This window comes from Microplitis demolitor, chromosome 4, assembly GCF_026212275.2.
Source record: "Microplitis demolitor isolate Queensland-Clemson2020A chromosome 4, iyMicDemo2.1a, whole genome shotgun sequence".
Taxonomy (NCBI): Eukaryota; Metazoa; Arthropoda; class Insecta; order Hymenoptera; family Braconidae; genus Microplitis; species Microplitis demolitor.
Window position 1 is genome coordinate 1,583,695 of NC_068548.1, and position 24,511 is coordinate 1,608,205.

Below are 24,511 nucleotides of genomic sequence, written 5' to 3' on the forward strand. Positions count from 1 at the left end.
TTTATCATAAAGGCCTATAATTTTTCTTATTTTGATAGTTTTCAATAAAAAAAACCCATCAATATTAAAAATAAAATTGCGCCCTATAGATCCCGGACCTTATGCTTGTGACCTTAAGGTCATAAAAAATTTCAAAAATTATTCTTTTTTGTTTTACTTCTAAATTAAGACCTTAATCATAAAAAAAATTACGCCCTTAAAATTCCTGCTTATCATAAGGGCCTACAATAACTCCAGCCCTTATGCAATCCGTCTCTGCTAAAAAATCGACCTATTTATTAATTACAAAAAAAAAATCCTCAATATTTTAATTTCCAATTACTGACCTCCTGAGCTAGAAAATAATAAAATTATTTTCATATAAAAAAAAAAATCCTCGAACATTTTCTTTGTTATTCAAAAGAATTTTTTATTCTCGAAGCCGGTTTATTAACTCGAGTTTTGTTTTAATATCTCGATTGCGAGACGTGATTAATTAAACAGCGGAAAAAAAATAAATAAAGTGAATAAATAAATAAATAAATAAATGTGATTGCATAAATATAAAGATGTAGGTGCATAAAGAGAAGACCTTGTCACTAGCGAGTGACCTTGCGGAGATTTTTTCTCATGCCGGGGTGTGAGTTAATAAATATATAAATAAGTGTGTTAATGCCTATATTATGTAGGCTCGGTGATCTCAATTGCGAGTTTACAGATTTAACCTGTTAGTATCTTGCAATCGATGTTATAGGACTGATCGGTTTTAAATTATAACAGTAATTTAAAAAAAAAAATTTTTTTTTTTTTTTTGAAAATTTTTTTTTTTTATTTTGATTTTGTGAAAATAAAAATTTTTTTAATTTTCGCGGGAAAAATTGTTAGTTTAAAATTTTTTTAATTTCTGTAAAAATCAAATTTTTGAAAAAAAATTTTTTGTTAAAATTTGATAAATTTTTAATTTAAAAAATTTTCATTTGTAATTTTTGTGAAAATGAAAAGTGAAAAATTTTTTAAAATTTCTAAAAAAAAATATTTTTATAAAATTTAATAAGAAAATAATTTTTAATGAAATTAAATAAAAATTTTTTAATATTAATTTTAAAATTAAAACTCATATATATTTTAATAAAATACAAAAAATTAAGGAAATTTGTATTTTTATATTTATTATTAAAATTTGAAAAATCAAAAAAAAAATTCAAATTTTAATAAAAAAAAATTTTTTAAGTGAAATAAAAATTCTTAAGGTCATTGCTTACATAATTGATGGAAATAATTTGATACAAGAGAAAGGGCATTGAAATTAAAAAGGGATTGATGTAATGCCATCATAAATTCTATGTCAAGTTCATCGGTCCAAAGATTACGAAATATAAAATAAAAAAAATTATTTGAATCCCAGCGAAAAAAAAGTAAAAAAAATAAAATTAAAAATTAATTCAGAAATGCCGGGACTTTTAGAGTCTGTATAAAAGCATGAAAGACTTAACTGTCAGTATCTCAGTCTGATTTAATACGTGACATTGTTTGTATCGGCGTCCTGTAGAATATAATTTAACATATATAAATGCAATTAACAATAAAGTGTAAACAAAGTGACGTCAGTTGACGACGATAAGTAATAAAACGTGTAAGTATGTATAAATAATTTACTACATACTAATTAATTTATAAAATTGAATTTTTATTTGAAATTTTACTTTTGTTCTGAGGTTTCAGAAGTGAGTTGTGCTGGATAGTAGTAAGTTAATGCTGCGTGATAGTAGTCATTAGTATTCTAGGGTCGTTCTAATGGTTGTAGTTTTTTTTTAATTATTTGACGTCAGTGTTTGTATTTATGTATGTGCGTATGTTTATAGGACGTGTTTTTTTGAATTTTGAACAGTAGGAAAGTGTTTATTAGAGAATTTCTGGTGGAAAGAGTACCCACAACACGATATTTGAAGGTGATGGTTTTTAATTGAAAAATTGAATTTTCGAAAAGTGAGAATTTTGGGAATTCAGTAGTTTGCATGGATTGAGTGCTTGATTTCCGGTGGAAAGAGTACTCGCAAGCCATTAGTGGGAATGATTTTTAATTGAAAGAAAAATTGAATAATTGAATTTTTAAAAAGTGAGAATTTTTGGGAATTGAATAGATAGAATGGACGAAATACTTGATTTTGAGTGGAAAGAGTACCCACAACCCAATATTTGGAAATGGTTTTTAATTGAAGAGAAAAATTGAATAATTGAATTTTTGAAAATTAGCAATTTTTGGGAATTTAATAGTTAGAATGGACGAAATACTTGATTTTGAGTAGAAAGAGTACCCACATCCCAATATTTGGAAATGGTTTTTAATTGAAGAGAAAAATTGAATAATTGAATTTTTGAAAATTAGCAATTTTTGGGAATTTAATAGTTAGAATGGACGAAATACTTGATTTTGAGTAGAAAGAGTACCCACAACCCAATATTTGGAAATGGTTTTTAATTGAAGAGAAAAATTGAATAATTGAATTTTTGAAAATTGAGTTTTTTTGAAAATCTAATGGTCGGAATATATTCAACAATCAATTTCTTCTGGAAAGAGTACTCACAACCCTATATTTGAATCACATAATTAAAAAAAAATTCAAAATTCAATTTTCCTCATAACCTATCATCCGCAAATTAATTCTTATCACTTTTAAATCTTGCAAAAGTAAAAATTCAAGAAAATAATTTCCTTCAAAATTAAAAAATCTGTACCTCAATTCTCATAAAAAACAAAATTCCCCCTTTAGAGAATACCAACACCTTAAAAAAAATAAAATTTCAGGTGAAAGATGGTCATCACAATCCTGTTGGTCCTCCTCAGCACAGCAGCAGCCAGTCCCCTCTCTTACGTCACCAACATCTTAAATTACTACAAACTTTACCCGCCATTTCCCGGTCTCCTCAACAAAGAGCCCGAGCTCCTGCCATCTTACGATTTCATAATAATCGGGGCCGGTTCCGGAGGTTCAGTTTTGGCGAATCGTCTCAGCGAGATTTCCCACTGGAAGATTTTGCTCCTCGAGGCGGGTAAGGACGAGATCTTCTTGACCGACATTCCCCTACTGGCAGCCTCCATGCACCTGACGTCTTACAACTGGGGTTATCGTACCGAAAAAAGCGATAAAAATAAAACTAACGGTTACTGTCTTTCAATGATCCAAGGTCGTTGTAATTGGCCGCGAGGTAAGGCCGTAGGCGGGACATCTGTAATAAATTTTATGATCCACTCTCGTGGCTCGGCTCAAGATTACGACCAATGGTCAGCACTGGGTAATAAAAAATGGCGATACCAAGACGTGTTTCCGTATTTTATTAAATCTGAGCGTTTTATTGACGAAAATTTGGGCGTTAACCCGAAAATAAACTCGACAATTTATGGTCATAACGGATATTTAGACGTGACGGCAGTACCGTGGACCTCTAAGCTGCGGGATAAATTTATTCAAGCTGGTGAAGAACTAGGTTACGAATCAAAAGATTGTAACAGTAAACATCCGATAGGTTTCTGTCCAGTTGCCGTCAATTTACGTCATGGGAGACGACTCAGTGCCGCCAAGGCGTACCTGCGCCCTATAAGGCAACGTCCTAACCTTCATATCTCGAGGAATTCTTTGGTAACCAGGGTTATCATTGATAAGGACAGGGTCGCTAGAGGGGTTGAGCTGATAAAAAATGGCCGAAGGTTTAAGGTCATGGCTGGTAAGGAAGTTTTGGTGAGTGGGGGAAGTTTAAACTCACCACAGATCCTGATGCTGTCGGGAATCGGCCCTAGAAAACATTTAGAAGAAATGGGAATTGAGGTTAAGGCTGATTTGCCGGTTGGTCACAATCTTCAGGACCATGTCAGCATGGCGGCGTTGACCTTTTTGGTCAATGACACGGTCAGTATTGTCGAGTCGAGGATCGCGAGTAATCTTAAGGACACTTTTGATTATTTGGCTTATGGTCAGGGCCCATTTACTGTGCCGTCGGGGGCTGAGGCTTTGGCTTTTGTTGATACTAAGAGGGGAGAGAATGACGGAAAGGACAAAAAGAGAGTGGGGGTGAGTGAGAGAGGGGAGAGACATCGTATGGCTAATCTGAGTGGGAGAAATGAAAGAGAGGGGGTAGGTTTTTTTAAATTATTTTGCAGCGGGTTAACTAGCAGAGATACGGGAAAAATGTATAGGGATGATTTTGTAGGGGACTGAATTCTCTGCAAAAAAGGTCTCTTTACATTTTTACCTGCGGGCGATTTTTAAGGTTTAATGGCAACTTGAAATAAAAAATTAAAGTTTGTTTTAATTTGGACTGATTTTATTTCGTCTGTAACTTTTTTAAGTATCAGAGATAAGTAAGTAGGTCAAAGGACCTTTTTTGTAGTAAATTAAATTTCCTACAACTTTCATTAACGACCTTTTTCTGTAAAGTCAATCGTTTCGTTACAATTTTTATTTTTAAAAAATTTTTGATTTTTTTTCCCGCTATTTTATTGATTGTCTGTTTATTTTCAGAATTTATCGAATAGAATCGATGACAAAAAAGATATCGAAAATGAACCAGATATAGAATTAGTATTTGGCATTGGCTCGATGGCTGGTGATTTATCAGGAACCTTACGAAGTATATTTTCATTACCCGACAGTTGGTACAGTCAAGTCTTTAAGAATTATGTCGGCCATGATGGATTTAGTATCGTCCCAGTATTATTGCACCCAAAAAGTCGGGGTCGGGTTATGCTGCGAAGTAAAAATCCTACAGACACCCCAATGTTGATTGCAAATTATTTTGATAATGAAGAAGATTTAAAAACGCTTGTTAGAGGAATTAAAAAAGCCCTTGAAGTAGCAGACACACGAGCATTTAAAAAATACAATGCGACTTTGCTGCCGGTTCAATTCCCAGGATGTACAGAAATAACTTTCAGGACGGACGAGTACTGGGAATGCGTTTGCCACCAAGTTTCGACGACACTCGGCCATTTTGTCGGCACTTGCAAGATGGCGCCGAGGGAACAAGATGGCGTGGTGAGTGATGAACTTAAAGTTTATGGGATACAGAGACTGAGAGTCGTCGATGCTAGTATTATGCCAAATTTAATATCAGGGCACACTAATGCACCTACTTACATGATTGGGGAGAAAGCCAGTGACATGATTAAAGACGAATGGCTGAAATAAATAGGTTTTTTAAATTATTAAAGTCATATCTTGAAAGTTCATAAAATTACGCGTAAAATGAGTACCAACATCGATATATTCTGATTGAGTGGTCATTGGCTCATTTAATTAATAATTCATTAATTAGCAGATGGTTTTTTTGCAATTATTAGGAACTAAAAATTTTTTATCGGAATTTGGACGTGATGTCTTTGAAGCTGAGGTGATTTCCAGTAAAATGAGTACCCACATTAATATGTTCGAACGGGGGTCAAATTTAATTAATTAATTGATCGATTAATTAATTAAATTTGACCGGCATCAAAATATATGATGTGGGTACTCAAATTAGAGGAAATTTACCCCCGAATTTCGAGAGACTAGTATTTTTTTGATTAAATTTAATTTATAAAATATATCACCAGATATTCCTTTAAATATGAGTTTAATTTTTTATGAATTACAAGATCTGCGTGAAAAAAATATAAATGAAAAAACAGAAACGCAATAGGCCTATAGTATTACGTGATGACTCACAATGTATATAGAGTTACGGAGTACAACTCATCCTCAAACAAACGGGATCGACATCCGACAAAAAAATACGAGACGTAAATTAGATTTAGTCACGCAACCTTTACCCAACAACAATCGATAGGTCAATAGTTCATGTGAACTTTTAAGAGGCTTACATATTGAAATAAACAAATCAATCGTCTGTTTAAAAAAAAATAATCATATTATTGTTTGTAAATATCTACATTTTTTTTTATTAATTAATTTAATAAATCAAAAATTAATTATAATTTTTTTCAAAAATACTTTGGTATTTTTTTTTATAAATTTTTATTATCGCGTTACTAATAATTTTGTTTTGCATAAAAAAATTATTGTGGGGCAAGATGGTCACGAAATTAAATTTTTAAAAAATTTACTGACCATTTTCCCGACTCTTAATTAAAAAAAAAATTTACGTCAATTTTTTTTTTTTAAATTTTCAAAAAAAAATTTCAAATTTTAATTAGTAACGCGATTAATAATTAATTAAAACAGGTACTTAAGTGTCTAATTAAATTTAAATAAATAAATAGAGCCTCTAAATTAATTAATTAATTAATTATGTAAATTATTTTCTTAAATTATTTGTAGTATTTTAATAAAAATTAATAATAATAATAAATGAGTACTTATTATTTTTCCAGCTCCTAAAAAAAAAATAAACCAATTAATTAATTTAATTTTAATTAATTAATTATTAAATAAATTAATTACCATTCTCACTAAATCTTATACAGTCGGTCTTGTCTTCTGTGAGTGTGTAATCTTGTGCGCATGAACAAATACCTAAAATCATATTTATATAGATATATTTTTTTTCATTAAGTAATTAATTAATTAATTAATTTTATGAAAATTAATTAACCTGATAAACAGTCGACATTTGCAACTTCACTGTCTTTTAATTCAGTATCTGCGGGTGGATGAACACATTGTGAACGAGATAGACAGGCTTTGCCAATCATATCCGGGTCTACGAAAAAAAAAAAAAAAAAAAAAATTTGAAAATTAAAAATGTCCCTTGTGATAAAAAATATAAAAAAAACTTACTAATTTTTCTCAAACAAACAGACTCGCGTGGCTTAAAATCTAATACGCATGTGCAAATATTGTCTTCGTTACATTTAGTATTTTTCAAAAATGTCGAACACTGCAAATCTTCTTCACAAGGATCTCCGATAATATTTGCCGCCTTTAAACATCTCTTATTATCTTTAGATAATACATAATCTAATTTGCAACTACAAGTACCGAAACAACGTGAATTTTCTGCTATACATTCTTCGTCGATTGAACATTTGTCTTTTAAAACTTCAGTGAAAATAAAAAAAATTTATTAATTTTTATCAATAGTGAAAAAAATAATTTTAGCAACAAAAATTATTTACATGCACTTTTGAGGCATCTGGTACCGTCACTATTTGGATGATGTAATAGAGGACAGCTACAGTATCCATCTACGCAAAATGTTTTTGAACCTTCTACATAACAATTATAATTTGTTTTACACATTTTTCCAATACCTGCAAAAAAAAATTTTTTTTAATTTTTTTCTTTGGTTAGTAGTCGGTTTTTTTGATTAATACGGTTGCTATGGTTATCGTAGAGTAGTGGGGAGCGTTGCTAAGGCAGCGTAGTGGAGTGGGGAGCGTTGCTATAGTGACGAGTACTTGGAGGGGAGCGTTGCTATGGTAGTTCCTCCACTACGCTACGTTGCTATGGTAACAATATATAGAACTAAAAATTACCATAGCAACGAGTAGTAGTAGGGATTTTTACCATAGCAACGGATATTAGTGGGAATTTTTACCATAGCAACGGGTAGTAGTGAGAATTTTTACCATAGCAACGGATGGTAATAGGGATTTTTAACATAGCAACGGGTAATAGCTGTATTTTTACCATAGCAACGGATATAAGTGGAGATTTTTACCATAGCAATGGATATTAGTGGAAATTTTTACCATAGCAACGGGTAGTAGTGGGAATTTTTACCATAGCAACGGATATTAGTGGGAATTTTTACCATAGCAACGGATATTAGTGGAGATTTTTACCATAGCAATGGATATTAGTGGAGATTTTTACCATAGCAACGGATAGTAGTGGAAATTTTTACCATAGCAACGGATATTAGTGAGAATTTTTACCATAGCAACGGATATTAGTGGGAATTTTTACCATAGCAACGGGTAGTGGTGGGGGTGTTACCATAGCAACGTGTAGTAGTGGGGATGTTACCGTAGCAACGAGAATGTAAAGGGAAGAGTTGCCATAATAACGAACATATAGAAGGAATCGTTGCTATGTTAGTGTGTAAAAAAATGACTACCCTAATATTTTACAAAAAAATAAAAATAAATTACCAATAGATTCATAACAACGACCTTGACTTTCTTCATAATGTGAGCCATCAATACAAGTACAAATATTATTACGGCACTCAGCTTGACTTGTAAAGGTCATTTCACATTGGATATTTTCATCACAAGGATCTCCTAAATTTGTTGCAACTAAAATAATAATAATATCACATAAATATATCATTGGATTATATTTTATCGATTGAGATTTTTTTTTTTTTTCAAGTCATCACTCACAGAGTCAATAGCCTTATTCATCAGTAAAAAAAGAAAAAGGTAAAGAGGAAGGAGACAGTTTTGTTTGACGGCTCGACGAGCACGTTTTAGTTGTAAATATATTTATATATATATTCATATATATATATATATATATATATTTTATTATATAGTGGACTTGAGATAGTCTGGATACGCTTCAAGTACTGAAGAAAACGTAGGGGAGACAGTAGAAAACCGTGAGATACTGAAATCCCCCGTAGCATAAAATATAAATGTTATTTTAATTTAAAATGTTACTCATTCATTCTTAACTATTGTACTTATTTTTCTCAGATAATAAATGTTATAATGCACTGTCGTTACCGGAAATTATAATCAAAATTTTTTATTATTTTTTTTTTTAATGAGAAATAATTGCTGATGGTAATTAAATAGGCACTTACTTTTTAGGCATTGCATGTGCGTGTGATTACGATTTATTACGTGACCATTTTTACAGTGACATGTTTCGCGATTGAAACAATATGCGTTTTCAATGCAATCTGTGTCGTATATACATGATTTCATTGTTTCTGAAAATGTAAAAAAAAAAAATATATATATATATATAAATGTAGATAATTATTTATGAGTACTTTACATTCCACGGATTCAAGAGCTCGTATTATATATGAAATATAATTTTTGTACTTTCGAAATGGCAGAAATTAATTTTTTTTATTAAATTTCAAATTTTTTGAGTTTGGATCTGAGTGAGATTTTGAGGAAATTAAAAATAATATATATATTTTTATTGCAAAAATAAGTATGGCTTGTAGGTACTCATTTTAAAGGGCATTCAATTTTATATCTTTCTGTGCATTAAAAAATATATATATCAATATATATATAAATATATATGTATACATATTTTTAGTACAAAAATAAATATGGCTTGTAGGTACTCATTTTAAAGGGCATTCAATTCTGTATCTTTATGTGCATTAAAAAATATATATATCAATATATATATAAATATATATGGATATACATATTTTTAGTACAAAAATAAATATGGCTTGTAGGTACTCATTTTAAAGGGCATTCAATTTTGTATCTTTCTGTGCATTAAAAAATATATATATCAATATATATACAAATATATATATATATATATACATATTTTTAATACAAAAATAAATATGGCTTGTAGGTACTCATTTTAAAGGGCATTCAATTCTGTATCTTTCTGTACATTAAAAAATATATATATGTATATATATATAAAGTAAAATTATGAAAAATAATAAAGACATACGTGTCTGTGATCTACGATCATCACAAGGTAATACATGATGTCTAAATCCAACGGAAACCGTCGAGCATAAAACCGTGACGGTGTACAAAAGAATAAGAAACGCGATAACACTTATATTCTTCATGAGAAGATCTTGCTGTTATTTTTCTTCTTCATGACACCTTTATACTCACAACTATCACCGATCATCTCTTTCTCTTTCTCTATCTATCTCTCTATCTCTGATACCAAACTTCCCAACTCAAATCCCAATCCTCAATGACAAACCTCAGTCCCGTCCAATTTAATTTCAATAAATATCAATTACGCTCCCACTTGTTTAATTAACAAATCACATTCATCTAATTATTTTTATTATTAACCTGTTAATTTAATTATTTAATTTTTTAAATTTTCCAAGGCCCAGTTCTCAATTCAAATTCAAACTACCGACTTTTATTTTTTTCTGTCCCACCTCCGTCTTTTTTTTTTTTCAATTCAATTATTTTCATTACAATGAACGTTACGTAATTCGATCTATTGTTAAATTTGCAATTGCACACGTGTTTCCTTAATATTTTTTTTTTTTTGTAAAAAAAAAAAAAAATTGTTTTTTTAATTTTTAAATTTGAATATTAAAATAAAATTTTGTGTCGAAATATTAATTCAAGTGTTCAAATAATTAAAAAAAAAAAATTCGAGTATGAAAATAATAAAAATAAATAATTTTTTAATTTATTGATTGATGAATAAATTAATAAATTTTTTTATATGTGACAGTAAAAAAAAAAAACAAAATTTACAAGAGCGTAAGCGCGACTTGCCCGAAATAAAGTTTGTTTTATACTGATCCCTTTCTGCTCGTCTGTAATTCTGTTCACTCTTCCTTAACACTACGGAGTGGGTGTATAGGTGTGTTACATTTTACATTGTTCAGAATTCACGGTAAATAAAGTTCACTATCTAGAAAAGGTATTCAAAACTAAAGCTGATGTTAAAGGGTTCAATTATATTTTTTTTTTTTTTTTTCAAATTTTAGGCCCGGCCCAAATAGAAATCATGAGTGTAAATACAGTTGACAGTATTTAATTACATGTAAAAAATGAAATAATTTAAAAAATTAAATTTTAAAAAAATGCATGTATTGACTTTTGAATTCTCTAAATGTGCATTTTTTTATTTTTATTTTATAAGCAATTTAAATTATTATTTCGAAATTTTAAAAATTGTCAGAAGTCCGCTAACTTTAATGATTTTGGTTAGCAGGCGATTATTAATTTTTGGATTTCTTTTTCAGCAAATAAATTACAAAAAAAAAAAAAGTAAAAAAATGCACATTTAGAAAATTAAAAAAACTATAGGTGCAATTTTTTCGAATATTTTTTTTTTTATAATTTATTGGTAAAAAAAAAATCAGAAATTATTTATTAAATTGAAGTTCATAGAATTTAAACAAATGTGGGTTAATTTTAAAAAAAAGAGACCCAGTACTTGATTACTCATATATTTGTATATATATATATTTACAATATATGAAATAATCCAATACTATTAGTAGATCTTTTACTTCATTGTTAATTTAAATTGTATTTATATTATTAAGAGAGTAAGTAAAATTTCCCGCCATATCTATGATAGAACTAGTCGACGTTATTAAATTCGGTATCGCTGTAAAGGTCTTTTGATTTAAATTTTCGCCTTTCCATGGCCCAACTCTTTTTTTATTCCCAAGTATCCAGATAAATACATTTTTCTGCATCATTCGAAATAACATTTAAATTACGCGGCAAAAAATACAACCGTATTTATTTTATTTAAATAAATTGATATTTTAATTATTCTGCCGCTTAAGTAAATCTTAATGTCACTCAATATATATATAGTTATTGTCTATATTATTGAGAGAGAATAATAAAAATAAAGTCGATGGCGCGTCTCTGTGATAATAAAAATTTAAAAAAATAAAATTTAGTATCAGCGAAAAGGTCTTGAGTTAAATTTCTGCCTTTTCGTAGTTTAAGATTTTGTTGTCCAGTCGTCAGTTGAATGTCTTGAGGTTTTATAAATATGAATTTACCGGTAAAAGATGTTGATATTTAATTATTTAATTACTGAGATAAAAATAAATAAATATTTAGACATCAGATTGTTAATTTTCGAGTTTCAATAAAAGACATCAGCCCAAAGGCAAACCCTACAAATTTAATAACTTTTTTTTATCTTTATCGCAGTTTATATATTTTATAAATAAAATATATCAGATGACTAATAAAAAAAATTAAACCGTGTTGATTTTTTTTTTTCGAATCCCATGATTATAAAATTACCGAAATCAATAAGTTGGGAATTAATCACGAGATTTTTATTATTAAACTTTAATGATAATTTAAATATATAAAATATCTGAGAGTTTATTAGCAACAATTTAATAAACAATTTTATTTAAATAATAATTTATAAATTTTTTACCGATACTCGGGCAGTCACCTGACTGCAGGTCGCTCGTGATTATATTGGTATGAAATGATAAAACTTATTTTTTTTTTTTGTAAATTTAAAAAAAATTTACTTACGTCTTAGCCGTAAAAGAATTCTCGGCTCATCATAAAATTTTTCAGCTTCACTAGATCCAGACTGAGATGAAAAAAATAATTTTCTATCTGCAGTAACAAAAGTCAATAACAACAACACCGTATTAAAAATCAAACACTTTTTTTGAACCATCATTGACTTTTTTTTTCATTTAATTATTTAAATATCTGTATATATATTTTTTGCAGTCAGTAGTGTAGAGACATTTAAATGAAAAGCAAAAAAACTTATAACTGTTGAGTGTTAAAAAATTATTTTTCTAGAGCATTTTAACCATCGCGAGAGTACACGAAAACAATATATATAAAATATATATCCACGGCTATACCACCTACTCCTTTAGGTCTTCGCTTAAATATATATGCTGAGGTTCCCTTTCTCTTTAGTAATCTCTAGTCTGATCCTGTGTTATCCTCTCACACAGACTCAATCGACACAAGTATTTAATTTTTCGTATAGAGAAGAATAAAACCAGACTCCGACTGCTCCTCCAAAGTTTAACTCTTTTTATTTTTCTTCTTCTACTTCGTCTGCTTTTTTTTCTTCCCTTTCTTCTGGACCTTTCACTTGTACCCTTTTATATTTTTTAGGTTTTAATTTTTCGCTTATGGCGGGAATGGATTTTTTGAATTTTTGGAAATTGGTTTTATTCAAATTACTGTAACTTTGTAAATATTGAGTTTAGAAAAAAAATGTTGAAATGAATTTTGTAGGAAATTTTGTGGAGAACAAAAAAGTACTGGGGGTAAATTTTAATATTTTTGATAGTTTATGAGATACAAAGTGAATTATAGTTATAATTATTTTGGGCGAGGGTTTGATTATGAAATTTTTTTGGGGTTTGTCAGGCTGTAACTTTTTGGATTTTGAGTTTAGAAAAAAAATGTTCAAATGAATTTTGTAGGAAATTTTATGAAGAACAAAAAAGTACTGGGAGTAAATTTTGATATTTTTGATAGTTTACGAGATATGAAGAAAATATGAATTGTGATTGTTTTGGGCGGGGATTCAGAAATTTTCTTTTAAAGTTTAACAAGCCGTAACTTTTTAAATATTGAATTTACAAAAAAAATTAAAGAGTCAAAATATATTGGAAATTCAATTTTGAATAAAAAATGTATCGAAAAAAAATTTCATATCTACGATATTTTATGAAATATCCAACATATTGTATTTAAAATCAAATTTTTGAATTTGAGCCGTAAATATTTTTTTTTTATAATTTTTTTTAAAACCAAAAATATTTACAAAATACTCAACAATTTTTAATCACAAAAAAAAACTCAGATTTAAATTTTAGCACAAAAAAGAAAATTTCAAAATTTCCAGATTTTTTTTTTTTTTTTTACCAAAAAAAAAAAATATTGTTTAGAGTTTAAAGTCTAGATTTATACTACTTTAAGTAGAATAGGAAGTTAACTTAAATATATATAATATATGTAATGCTTGACTCATGTTTCACGAGTTCAAAAGAGGAAAAAAAATATATACATATATATAAAAAATATGATATCTAATCTTTCATACAATACAGGTAAAGGTGTATTATATATGGGTGCCGGATGTCTCGTGTGTTTTAACAAAAAATAAAATACGCAATTCATATAATATGGGAATATATACATATATATATTAACGGGCGGGGCTTCGTTATAAAAGAAAGTAATTATAATAATTATATTTTTTTAAATATGATATGAAGGTAATTAAAAATTAATATTATACTTAACTGTTGGATGATTATGTAAGTGACCTAATTATTATTTATTTATTTATTTATTTTATTAGCGATTTTAAAGAGGGAGAAAAGGCGGGAATTTAAAAATTATGACGAATTTATGAGCAGATAAATTAAAAGTCATTGAAATTTTAAAAGTTTTGTGATATGAACGCATTTGCTGGCGGGAAATTTTTAAATTATCACAATGAGCCAGATCACTAACTAACGCGCCAATTAAATAAATATTTAAATAATAAAGTGTCTGAGGTGGTCAGTTATCGCGACGGGAAATTTATTAATCACCAAAATATTTATTTACTATTTATTATATTATTTAATTGTCGGGCGGTCTGAGATCTCGCGGAGTTAAATTATCGCGCGGTCTGATGATGATAAAAAAAAATATATTTAGTTACAAGTTGAAGGCGATCGGAGGATTTAAGCAACAGGAATATTTTATTTTTTTTGTTCCGGTGGTTTAGTTGCCGGGAAAAAAATAATTTTATAAAATAAAATAAAAGTTTGCTGGGGAAAAAACAAACGCATTTTATTTAAATTCATAAAATTTAATGCGAGTTCATAAATAGCAGGAAACCCCATGGAATTCTGTCGATTATCATTGAATTTAATGTAATTTTATAAAATAATAATTAAACTGGAGCGTCGCAGCTGGTTGAAAAATTTAAAAAATGGACATGGGTGAGCTGGTTGCTGGAAAACAATTCGACTAGTACAAACAACTTTTATTTCAGTAATTAATTATTGCTCCAGATTATTTTAAAGTCTCAGGGGCTTCTAGAAGCACTCGAACAGAGCAATAAATATTCACGTTAAATTAAAGCCGCAATGCTAGTAAAGAATTCTAAAAAATTCCACCTGTCCTCCCTCCTGAGGTTTAAAATTAATTTTTTTTAGTTTTATTTTACTCAAAGTTTGCATTCCGTTGACTAAAAATTTAATTCGCACCGCGAGTCCTTTCCTCCCTAAATATATTTTTTTCCAAACCAAAACCGATCATTCAAAAAAATATTAAAATTTCTCACTATGCAGGAAATCTAAAGGACTACAATATTTATATACATTATTTTAAATTTCAAAATGAACGATTTTATTGACACATTAAATTACAAAAATAATAAAAAAAAATTATTATTACAATTTTTATACGAGCATTAAAAAAAATTAATTTTAATATTAAATACAAAAAAAATATTAATTAATTCGATTATTCTACTGAATTTGTTTTTTACTTTTTTTTTTTTTTTATGGAAAAAAAAAAATTAAATGACAAAAATAAGAAAAAAAAATCGATGTCAATTTATTCTTTGTATTGACTCGATATATAATAAATAAATAAATAAATTAATAAATTAATTACATTATTTATATATTATGAATTATAATAATTATTAACTTATTTACAAATTAAAATTATATGTAAAAATATTTGAATCCCATGCAGCAGAATCTAACAGCTATCAATATTATTATCAGCAAAAATAAATCATTTTTTAAATGATTTATTATATTATGTGCAGATAAATATAAATACGCTCAATAAAATTATTCCTATTACTGATAAGTAGTTCAATATATCAGCACCTGAAATAATGTAATTAATTATTAGTATTTTATAAATTCTAATTAATTATTAAAATTAATATTTCATTATTTTTTTTTTTAATAAACTTTTTTTATAAAATGAATTTTATTTTCGTAAAGTAGACAAAATTTCCGGTAAAATGAGTACCCACAACAATATATTTAAATACAGTAATTTATTAATTACAAATCCGCTAATTAACCACGGGTTAATCATTAACACCAACTTTATTCAAATATATCGATGTGGGTACTCAAATTACAGGAAATTCTGTCACTAATTCATCTGTGATACTCTTTTTTTTTTTTAATCACATAAACAATGAGTTTTTCTATTTTGACCTCATAAAAAGAATTTTTAAAAAAAATTTATTTTTTCGACAAAACGACTTATATTTTCTTGAAGTAGACAAAATTCCCTGTAAAATGAGTACCCACAACAATATATTTAAATACAGTAATTTATTAATTACAAATCCGCTAATTAACCACGGGTTAATCATTAACACCAGCTTTATTAAAATATATCGATGTGGGTACTCAAATTACAGGAAATTCTGTCACTAATTTATCTGTGATACTCTTTTTTTTTTTTTAATCACATAAACAATGAGTTGTTCTATTTTGACCTCATAAACAGAATTTTTAAAAAAAATTTTTATTTTTTCGACAAAACGACTTATATTTTCTTGAAGTAGACAAAATTCCCTGTAAAATGAGTACCCACAACAATATATTTAAATACAGTAATTTATTAATTACAAATCCGCTAATTAACCACGGGTTAATCATTAACACCAGCTTTATTAAAATATATCGATGTGGGTACTCAAATTACAGAGAATTTCCTCAAGGACATGAATATCATATCCAAAATTTTTTCAAAATTAATAAAAAAAAAAAACTTACCAGAACATGTATTTTCAAAGAAAAAATAATTGACCGTGCAATTGCATACATTATTTATACATTTGACACCCTTTGGGTCAGATTTAACTCCAAAAAAACATTCATTGTCATCAGAACATGGCTCCAAGTATGCTAGTAATTAATTAATTAATTAAAGATTAAAAAAAAAAATTAGTGAACAAAAATTTTTTTGAATAAAATAAACAAAAATGACGAATAACAAAAAAATAAAATACCTGTATTATCAAGACATGTGTTAGTGATAGTTGAAAATATGTTATTAATATTACACTGGCAATAATTATCAACACAAGAAGCATTATCAAAAGCATGAATACATTGTGAGTCTTCAATGCAATTGTCATAATAATAATTATCAAGCATTTTAATACAATCATTACCCATTGAATTAATTATATAATTTTTTGGACAATCACATATTTTAGTGTTATTACATATTGCATTTTTAATATGGTTATTGCAATTAATTGTGTCATTACATGAATCACCAATGGCTGTTGTTAATTAATTTGTAATAATGATTAAATAATAACAATTAATTATGTACTAAATATATATTACTATTTAAATTAATTAGTCATGCAGTTTAATTGAATAATTATTTGATCTATCGACTTTGAAAATTTCTAGAGACTAAACTATTGGAGTTATGATAAAATTGATAAGGACCTTTTTTGTAGAGAATTTAATCTTCTACAAAATTGGTCTTATATATTTTTGTCATATCTTTGATAGTTTAGCTAGAATTTTGAATTTTAAATTTATGAACTAAAAATTACTAGAATTTTTTGATAAAATAATTATCATTTATTTTAAAAATTTATTGTGATGAAACTATCGAGTCTAGAGAAAAATTAATAAGGACCTTTTTTGTAGAAAATTTAATTTCCTAAAAAATTGATCTCATACATTTTTGTTATATCTTTAATAGTTTAGTTAGAATTTTGAATTTTAAATTTATGAACTGAAAATTACTAGAATTTTTTGATAAAATTATTATCATTTATTTAAAAAATTTATTGTGATGAAACTATCGAGTCTAGAAAAAAATTGATAAGTACCTTTTTTGTAGAAAATTTAATTTCCTACAAAATCATTTATGTCCATTTTTACTCTATCTCTAATACTTAAGTCACAATTTAAATTTCAAAATTCTATTTCTTTTCCCATTCATTTTAATGAATAATTTCTTAATTAATTAATTAATTAATTAATTAATTAGTAACAAAAAATAATTAACATGCAAATTATCTGTCTAACATAAACGAATAATTAAATTAAATGACAACTAAACATACACTTAAATTTTGAATTAAAAAAAAAAAAAAAAAAAAAAAAAAAAAAAAAAAAAAAAGTACCTGCAGTTTTCCAACATTTATTATCAACAAAATGATAACCCTCTTCACATTCACATATTTTATTATGACACTTTGAATTTGGAATACCAGCATGACATTGTGTATTATCCTCACACGCTCCACTTATGTTCTTAACGACTGCAATTAATTAATTAATTAATTTCGATTAATTATAAATTACAGATCAAGTTATTATTAATAAAAAAAAATTACTTGGTAAACACTTGTGGCGTTTAGTATCAGCAGTAAATTCAGGATTACAAAAACATTGATGTCTTGTTGTATTACAAAAGCCATTATCAAAACCACAATCTCCATCATGTTTACATATACGTCCTACGACACCTGTAATTAATTATTTTATTGATTAGTAATTTTGACGGTGACTTAAAAAAATTATAAATTTTTAGAAATAATGAAAAAAAAAATACTTACCAAATAATTTTGGATATAAAGTGACGTGTTCTAAATTACAGTAATAAGGCTTACTTCCTGGTGCGTCGCGACACCAACAATATCCATTCGCACATATGGAATCATTATACACTTGTATGCATCGCGTATCATTTCTACATGGAAATTTAACGTCCTCTGTAAAGAAAAAAAAAAAAAGTTACTCAATAGAATTTTTAAAAAATTTTAAAAATTTATGGAAGTCTCAGTTGCCATTCCATAGAATTTTTTAGTCAATTATTTGCTTATAATAATTATTGAGAAATTTAGAAAATAATAAGTTACTGATTTTTTAAATTTTTGTAAGGGATGAATTTTTTTTTTTTTTTTTTTTTTTGAGCAAGTGAGGAAAATGAGTATGATAGTTGAATTGCTGAGCAAATTTCCTGTTATTTGAGTACCCACATCGATATATTTAAAAGAAGTTGGTGTTAATGATCAACTCGCGGTTAATTAGCGGATTGGTAATTAATAAATGACATTTTTTAAATATACTGTTGTGGGTACTCATTTTACAGGAAATTTTGTATACTTTGAGAAAATAAAAGTCGTTTTGTCAAAAAAAAATTTTTCAAAAAAAAATTTCATCTATAGATCAAAAAAACATTAAACTTAAAATTAAATTTAAAAATTTCTTTATAGTATGGAAAGATATGATAGGCATTGTAACGAATGTTATCATTGATTTATGTATATATATGTGATATATAGATAAAAGGTATATATATATGTACATTGAATGTAAACAATGACTGCTTTTGAAATCTATTTAACATGAATTCTATTTAACGTCGATACGTTTGACAGCTTAACATTACTACCTATTTATTTAAATGATTATAAGATAAATAATATATAGTATTGCTGTTAAAATAATTATGTCAAAATATATATATATATATATATATATATATATATATATATATATATATATATATATATATTTATTAATGAACTTTCATATTTTTTTTTATTTATCATTTTGTTTACTCTTTTACTTCAAAGTTATTAATAAGTTATTAAAGATAAAAAAAAATGTATGAAATAAATTATCAGATGAATCAGTAAAATGTGTATGAGACAATAATTAGTCATTACGTCTTGTAATTAACGTAGTAATTACTTTTAATTACTATAATTTTTATTAAATTTATTGCTCCATTTTATTTACTTTTTTTAAAATTCAAATTATGGCGAAACTATGAGAGATAGGAGACAAATGTATGGGAACGAATTTGTAGGAAATTAAATTTACTACAAAAAAGGTAAGAGTGAATTTTTCTGTAGGTTTGATATTTAAGCCGGAATTTAGAGTTGAAGTATTTGGGAAGTGAAGAGAAATTAATCCTGTAAATTTTGTTAATCTTTTCAATCAATATTTACTAGGGAAATATCAACAATATATGAAAATATATAAGAAATGAATTTGTAGGAAATTTAATCCTCTACAAAAATGATCCTTATAAAATTTTATTTAAATCTAATATTTTAGAAGATAAATTGATATTTTCAATTAAAATTTAATTATTTTATTTATTTTGGGAAATATATATAAATATATGTCTATATATACTCATATATTTTTTTTCATAATTTCATATGACTAATTATTATCAATATATTCAATTATTAACAATTACTTCAAATATTTTAATTAATTTTTTTTTTTTTTTTTCAAATTTCTAATTAAAAATTTTCAAAATTCATTAAAAAAAAAAAAAATTACCAAAAAAAAAAAATCACATGTTGAAAAAAATATGAAAATTCCTATATATTTATATATATATATATATATATATATATATATATATATATATATATTTTTTTTTTTTTTTAATTTTTTCTCATAAATTTTTAAAACTCAATTGAAAAAAAATTCACTCAAAAAAAAAAAAACACGTGTTAATATATATGTAAATACTCCCACATATATATGTATATATACATATATATTATAAAAACATAAACAAGAAGAGAAAGGATGAAAAATATTAAACCCAAGACCTCTCCCGGAGATTTCAACGCCATTCAATAATAATATACCTTATATATACACATATATATATATATATATAAGTATATATATTTTTTTTTACTCCATTATATAATACAAATTCCACATCTATGTAAATTTTAATTACTAAATAATTACAACAATTAAAATAAAAATAAATAAAATTAAAAAAAAATTCCAGAATTTCAAATGAAATATTTTCCCGCCAATTAGTAATTTATTTTAAAAATAAATAAAAAAATGTTTTATGTGAACATAAGTAATAAATAATTAAAAATTTGAACTTACTAAGAGATATTCGGTCAACATGAATACTGTAGTCGTATTTTTTAGTCGTATTTTCTACACAATTAACGTAAATAAATGAAACTAATAATAAATATGTAATTACTGTTACTAAAATCTTCATTGTTGATAATTATTCAAATAGTTTTGAGACACTGGTGATAATAAATAACGAAAATAAAAATAACTCGCGACCGGCAGATGCAAGAGATGAGGAAAGAATGAATAGAAGAATGAATTCCAGTTTAATAATTCTTAGCTTTTCTCCTACTCTTGTATTTTCTCCTACTCTAGTCGTCTATTGATTTGTCCTTGTTGCACTTTTGTAAAATATATGTGTATATATATAGAGGCGAGCTGTTGGGTTGAAACTTTTGTTACCTACGCAGGTGTACGAAATTTCCTTTTGTCAAAAAAGATTTTTTAAAATTATACCTGAGGACTTATGCCGGTAAATTTTTTTCACACATGAATAGAATTTTTTTTTACTTCCGGTATGAAAATGGAAAATTTTTAAGAAGGGAATTATGGATGGGTTTTTTTTTAAACGAATTTTTTTAATTCGTTAGAAGAGAAAAAGTAGTCACTTCCGGTTATGGTTTAGAAATTGTAAGTTTTTACTATCACTAGTAAATTTGGTAGCAAATTTCCTCTAGTTTGAGTACCCACATCACTATGTTTAAAAAAAAAAAAATTTCAAATTTTCAAAATTGAAAAAATTTTTTTTTTGTGAAAATAAAAGTTTTTTCCGTGAAGAGAATTGAATTTCCGGTTGAATGAGTACCCACATGCCTATATTTTAATTACTGCATCTTGATATAGAAAATTAATATTAATATGTTATTAATTAATAATAATAATTAGTCAATAATGACTTTATTTTAATATAGCCTTGTGGGTACTCATTTTACGCGGAATTTCATGGACTTTAAAAATACCGATATCAAAATTAAAAATTTTCAAAATAATAAATTTTGGTTTTGGTAAAATTTTTGAAAATTGAGTTTTTATCATAATTTGATGATTTTTAGTTCCATTAGAAGATCATTCGAGTATTTTTTAATGCCTAGACTCGTAAGGTCAAAGCAGGGGAAGATGAACCCTCGGGTCATCAGTTTTTTGTAAAAAATAAAATAATAATAACAAATATATAATTTACATATTATTGATTTTATAAATAAATATTATTTTCATCATCTAGGTCCATCTATTTTTGTTTCCAGACAATATTGATTTTAATGATAAAAAATTTAAAAAAAAAAAAAAAAGGAATGACTAAAAATAAATTTTTTTTTTTTTAAATAAATATAAAATACAATGAATGAGATATATAACGAGATTAAAATATAGATAAGACTAGTAATATTTTCAAAAAAAAAAAAATAAATATAAGATAAGAATTATCTGATGAAATAAAAAATCAAAGAGGTAGAGCAGTTTAGTATTTCATCAAATTTTATAAAGTTAACATCCAAAAAATTAATAATAAAAAATAATGAATTATTATTATTATTGTTATTATTTTTTAATAATTTTTTTAGTACAAAAAAAATGTTCGACCCAAGATTTGGAGGAAATGAGTAATTATTAAAATTAAAAATTTTTTTCATCAATTATAATTTAATTTATGGGTGAGTTAATTAATGATTAAAAAAAATTTTTTTAAGATTTAGGGCCGGGAAATATTTTGAAAATTGGAGAAAATTGTCAACGTGACTATCAGTGTATTAAAAATGCGTTTTGTCGATCACAATCTACTTGCATGTGTGACCCTCCATATACGGCGAGTATTGATGGAACTGTTTGTCATGCAGGTAATTAATAAATAAATAAATAAATAAATTAATTAATTAATTGAAATTTAAAAAAAATTTATTTTTGAATAATTTATTACTAAAATTGAAATTATGGCTTAAATATTGGAGTTATTGAAAAAATGATAAGGACCTTTTTTGTAGAAAATTCAATTTCCTATAAGATTGGTCTGATACTTTTTTGTCATATCTTTGATAGTTTAGCTAGAATTTTGAATTTAAAATTTAGAAACTTGAGATTGTGGTAATTTTTTATTAAAATTATAATGGATTTCTTTTTGAAAATTTATTGTGACTAAACTATTGGGTCTAGAGAAAAAATGATAATGACCTTTTTTGTAGAAAATTTAATTTCCTATAAAATTATTTCAGTACATTTTTATCGTATCTTTGATAATTAATCCGCAAATTAAAATTCAAAATTTGAAATTTATTTTTTATTTACATACCATGTACGAAAATTCAAAATTACAAGAAAAATTTTCGAGTTACATAAAAAACGTATCAGACCTTTTTTGTAGCAAATTTAATTCTGTACAAAAAAGGTTTCTTATATTTTTTTTGTGTCTTTGATAGTTTACGCAGAAATTGAATGTAAAAGTAAAAAAAATCAAAATTTATAATTTAAAGAATTTAAAATTTGAAATTTGAAATTTAAATAGAAAAAGAGATTTCTACTTACTTGGGTACACTTATAATGTTATTAATAATATATCATGAAAACGTGAGTCATATTATTTCTGATTCACAATCACAATCTTGTCTTATCTTTAAATTATAAGAAAATCCTCATCACTGACTTAAATAAGATATAAAATATAAAATATATATGCATTAGAAAAATTATCTAAAATCAGTTCGATGATTACCGAATAATCTGACTAATGGCAGAATTAAAAAAAAAAATTTTGTAGCATCTGGAACAATTTGCGGACCTGAAATTGAAGACTGTTCGACAATGTCTAATTCTGCCTGCATACAAGGTGTCTGTGCATGCAAAGACAATTATTTTTTAGACATTAATAATTCGTCGAATTGTATTATCAGTAAGTAAAAAAATTACGTATTTTTTAAATCACCGTGTAAAAAAAAATTATCATTTCCGGTTATGGTTAAAAAATTATACATTATTATTATCACTATTAAATTTGTTATCAAATTTCCTCTTATTTGAGTACCCACATCACTATGTTTAAAAAAAAAAAATTTTCAAATTTTCAAAATTGGCAAAATTAATTTTTTTGTAAAAATTAAAATTTTTACAGTATACAGGACGGATTTCCCAGTTGAATGAGTACCCACATGCCTATATTTTAATTACTGTACACCCACCCAAAAAATTAATATTTATAAATAATTAATTAATAATTATAATTAGCAAATAATGACTTTATCGTAATATAGCCTTGTTGGTACTCGTTTTACGAGGAATTTCATGAACTACACGAAAATCTAAGTCATTTTATTTTAAAAAATTTTTGACATAAAAATAATAAAAAAAAACTCTCCGTTTGTAATCAGCAGTATATTAAAATTGAAAATTAATTTTAAAAAAATATTTAGCACGTAGATTTAGTTCCCGAGGCCTTTATTGGCATTGAGAATTATTTATTTAATTAATTAATAAATTTTAGGGCCATCACATGCTGGTGATATTTGTCAACGTACTGACGAATGTGCTGACGCACTAGACGGTGCACTTTGTGTTAATAATAAATGTAAATGTTATGGTAATTTTATATTTGTCAATCAAACTGGAAAATGTATCCAAGCCTTGGGTAATTTTTTTTCATTAATTTATATAAATAATTAATTAACATATTAATAATAATTATGAATAAGAGTCAGTAATTAATATCTAATTATTCTATAGGAATTTATATGCCATGTAAATATGACTATCAATGTTATGAAGAAGGAAAACCCGATGGACTTATTTGTCGTGATGGTGAATGTGCTTACAAAATTAATGCAGGTTAATTATTAATTATTGAATTTTATTATTTTTATTTTTTATTGTAAATTTTTATTTTTTTCAGGCTCGTCAATTTTTTCTATTCATCTGCTGACTTTTTTGGCAGTCGAATTTTTTTCAATTATTTTTTAATTAGAAAATAAAATTAATTATTAAAATTTTTTTTACTAACTTTTATATATTTATTAGAATACTTTATATATGAAATTGT

General features: G+C 26.0%; 4 protein-coding genes across 9 annotated transcripts; 2 read left to right on the forward strand and 2 right to left on the reverse strand.

Moving 5' to 3' along the window:
* The first annotated feature begins 1,269 nt into the window (after positions 1-1,269).
* Positions 1,270-5,905, forward strand: LOC103571088 (ecdysone oxidase). 4 transcript variants are annotated; one of them, XM_008549111.3, is made up of 3 exons: positions 1,270-1,616; positions 2,786-4,109; positions 4,497-5,905. In XM_008549111.3, exons 2-3 carry the CDS (start codon positions 2,793-2,795, stop codon positions 5,160-5,162), a joined length of 1,983 nt encoding a protein of 660 aa, XP_008547333.1. In that variant the 5' UTR covers positions 1,270-1,616; positions 2,786-2,792; the 3' UTR covers positions 5,163-5,905. The 4 variants fall into 4 exon arrangements, with proteins under 4 accessions (XP_008547333.1, XP_008547324.1, XP_008547342.1 ...); XM_008549102.3 differs by having other exon boundaries at positions 1,270-1,612; XM_008549120.2 differs by lacking the exon at positions 1,270-1,616 and adding an exon at positions 1,701-1,723.
* Positions 5,906-6,181: 276 nt separating this feature from the next.
* Positions 6,182-13,441, reverse strand: LOC103571692 (prion-like-(Q/N-rich) domain-bearing protein 25). 3 transcript variants are annotated; one of them, XM_053738467.1, is made up of 9 exons: positions 13,398-13,441; positions 12,131-12,807; positions 8,725-8,853; positions 8,066-8,212; positions 7,088-7,222; positions 6,750-7,010; positions 6,565-6,672; positions 6,414-6,485; positions 6,182-6,346 (listed from the first exon to the last, which is right to left on the reverse strand). In XM_053738467.1, the coding sequence occupies exons 2-9, from the start codon at positions 12,282-12,284 to the stop codon at positions 6,276-6,278; spliced, it is 1,077 nt and encodes a 358-aa protein (XP_053594442.1). In that variant the 5' UTR covers positions 12,285-12,807; positions 13,398-13,441; the 3' UTR covers positions 6,182-6,275. The 3 variants fall into 3 exon arrangements, with proteins under 3 accessions (XP_053594442.1, XP_053594443.1, XP_014295044.2); XM_053738468.1 differs by lacking the exon at positions 13,398-13,441 and having other exon boundaries at positions 12,131-12,382; positions 12,485-13,148; XM_014439558.2 differs by lacking the exons at positions 12,131-12,807; positions 13,398-13,441 and adding an exon at positions 9,579-10,037.
* A 288-nt stretch (positions 13,442-13,729) lies between these two features.
* On the forward strand, positions 13,730-24,481 carry LOC103571702 (prion-like-(Q/N-rich) domain-bearing protein 25). Its single transcript, XM_014439469.2, has 7 exons — positions 13,730-13,811; positions 22,053-22,091; positions 22,179-22,325; positions 23,240-23,371; positions 23,960-24,103; positions 24,199-24,300; positions 24,365-24,481. Exons 2-7 carry the CDS (start codon positions 22,088-22,090, stop codon positions 24,430-24,432), a joined length of 597 nt encoding a protein of 198 aa, XP_014294955.2. The 5' UTR covers positions 13,730-13,811; positions 22,053-22,087; the 3' UTR covers positions 24,433-24,481.
* On the reverse strand, positions 15,205-20,750 carry LOC103571125 (EB module-containing protein-6). Its single transcript, XM_053738295.1, has 6 exons — positions 20,515-20,750; positions 18,195-18,350; positions 17,973-18,104; positions 17,760-17,897; positions 16,381-16,512; positions 15,205-15,471 (listed from the first exon to the last, which is right to left on the reverse strand). The coding sequence occupies exons 1-6, from the start codon at positions 20,633-20,635 to the stop codon at positions 15,398-15,400; spliced, it is 753 nt and encodes a 250-aa protein (XP_053594270.1). The 5' UTR covers positions 20,636-20,750; the 3' UTR covers positions 15,205-15,397.
* Positions 24,482-24,511: the final 30 nt, after the last annotated feature.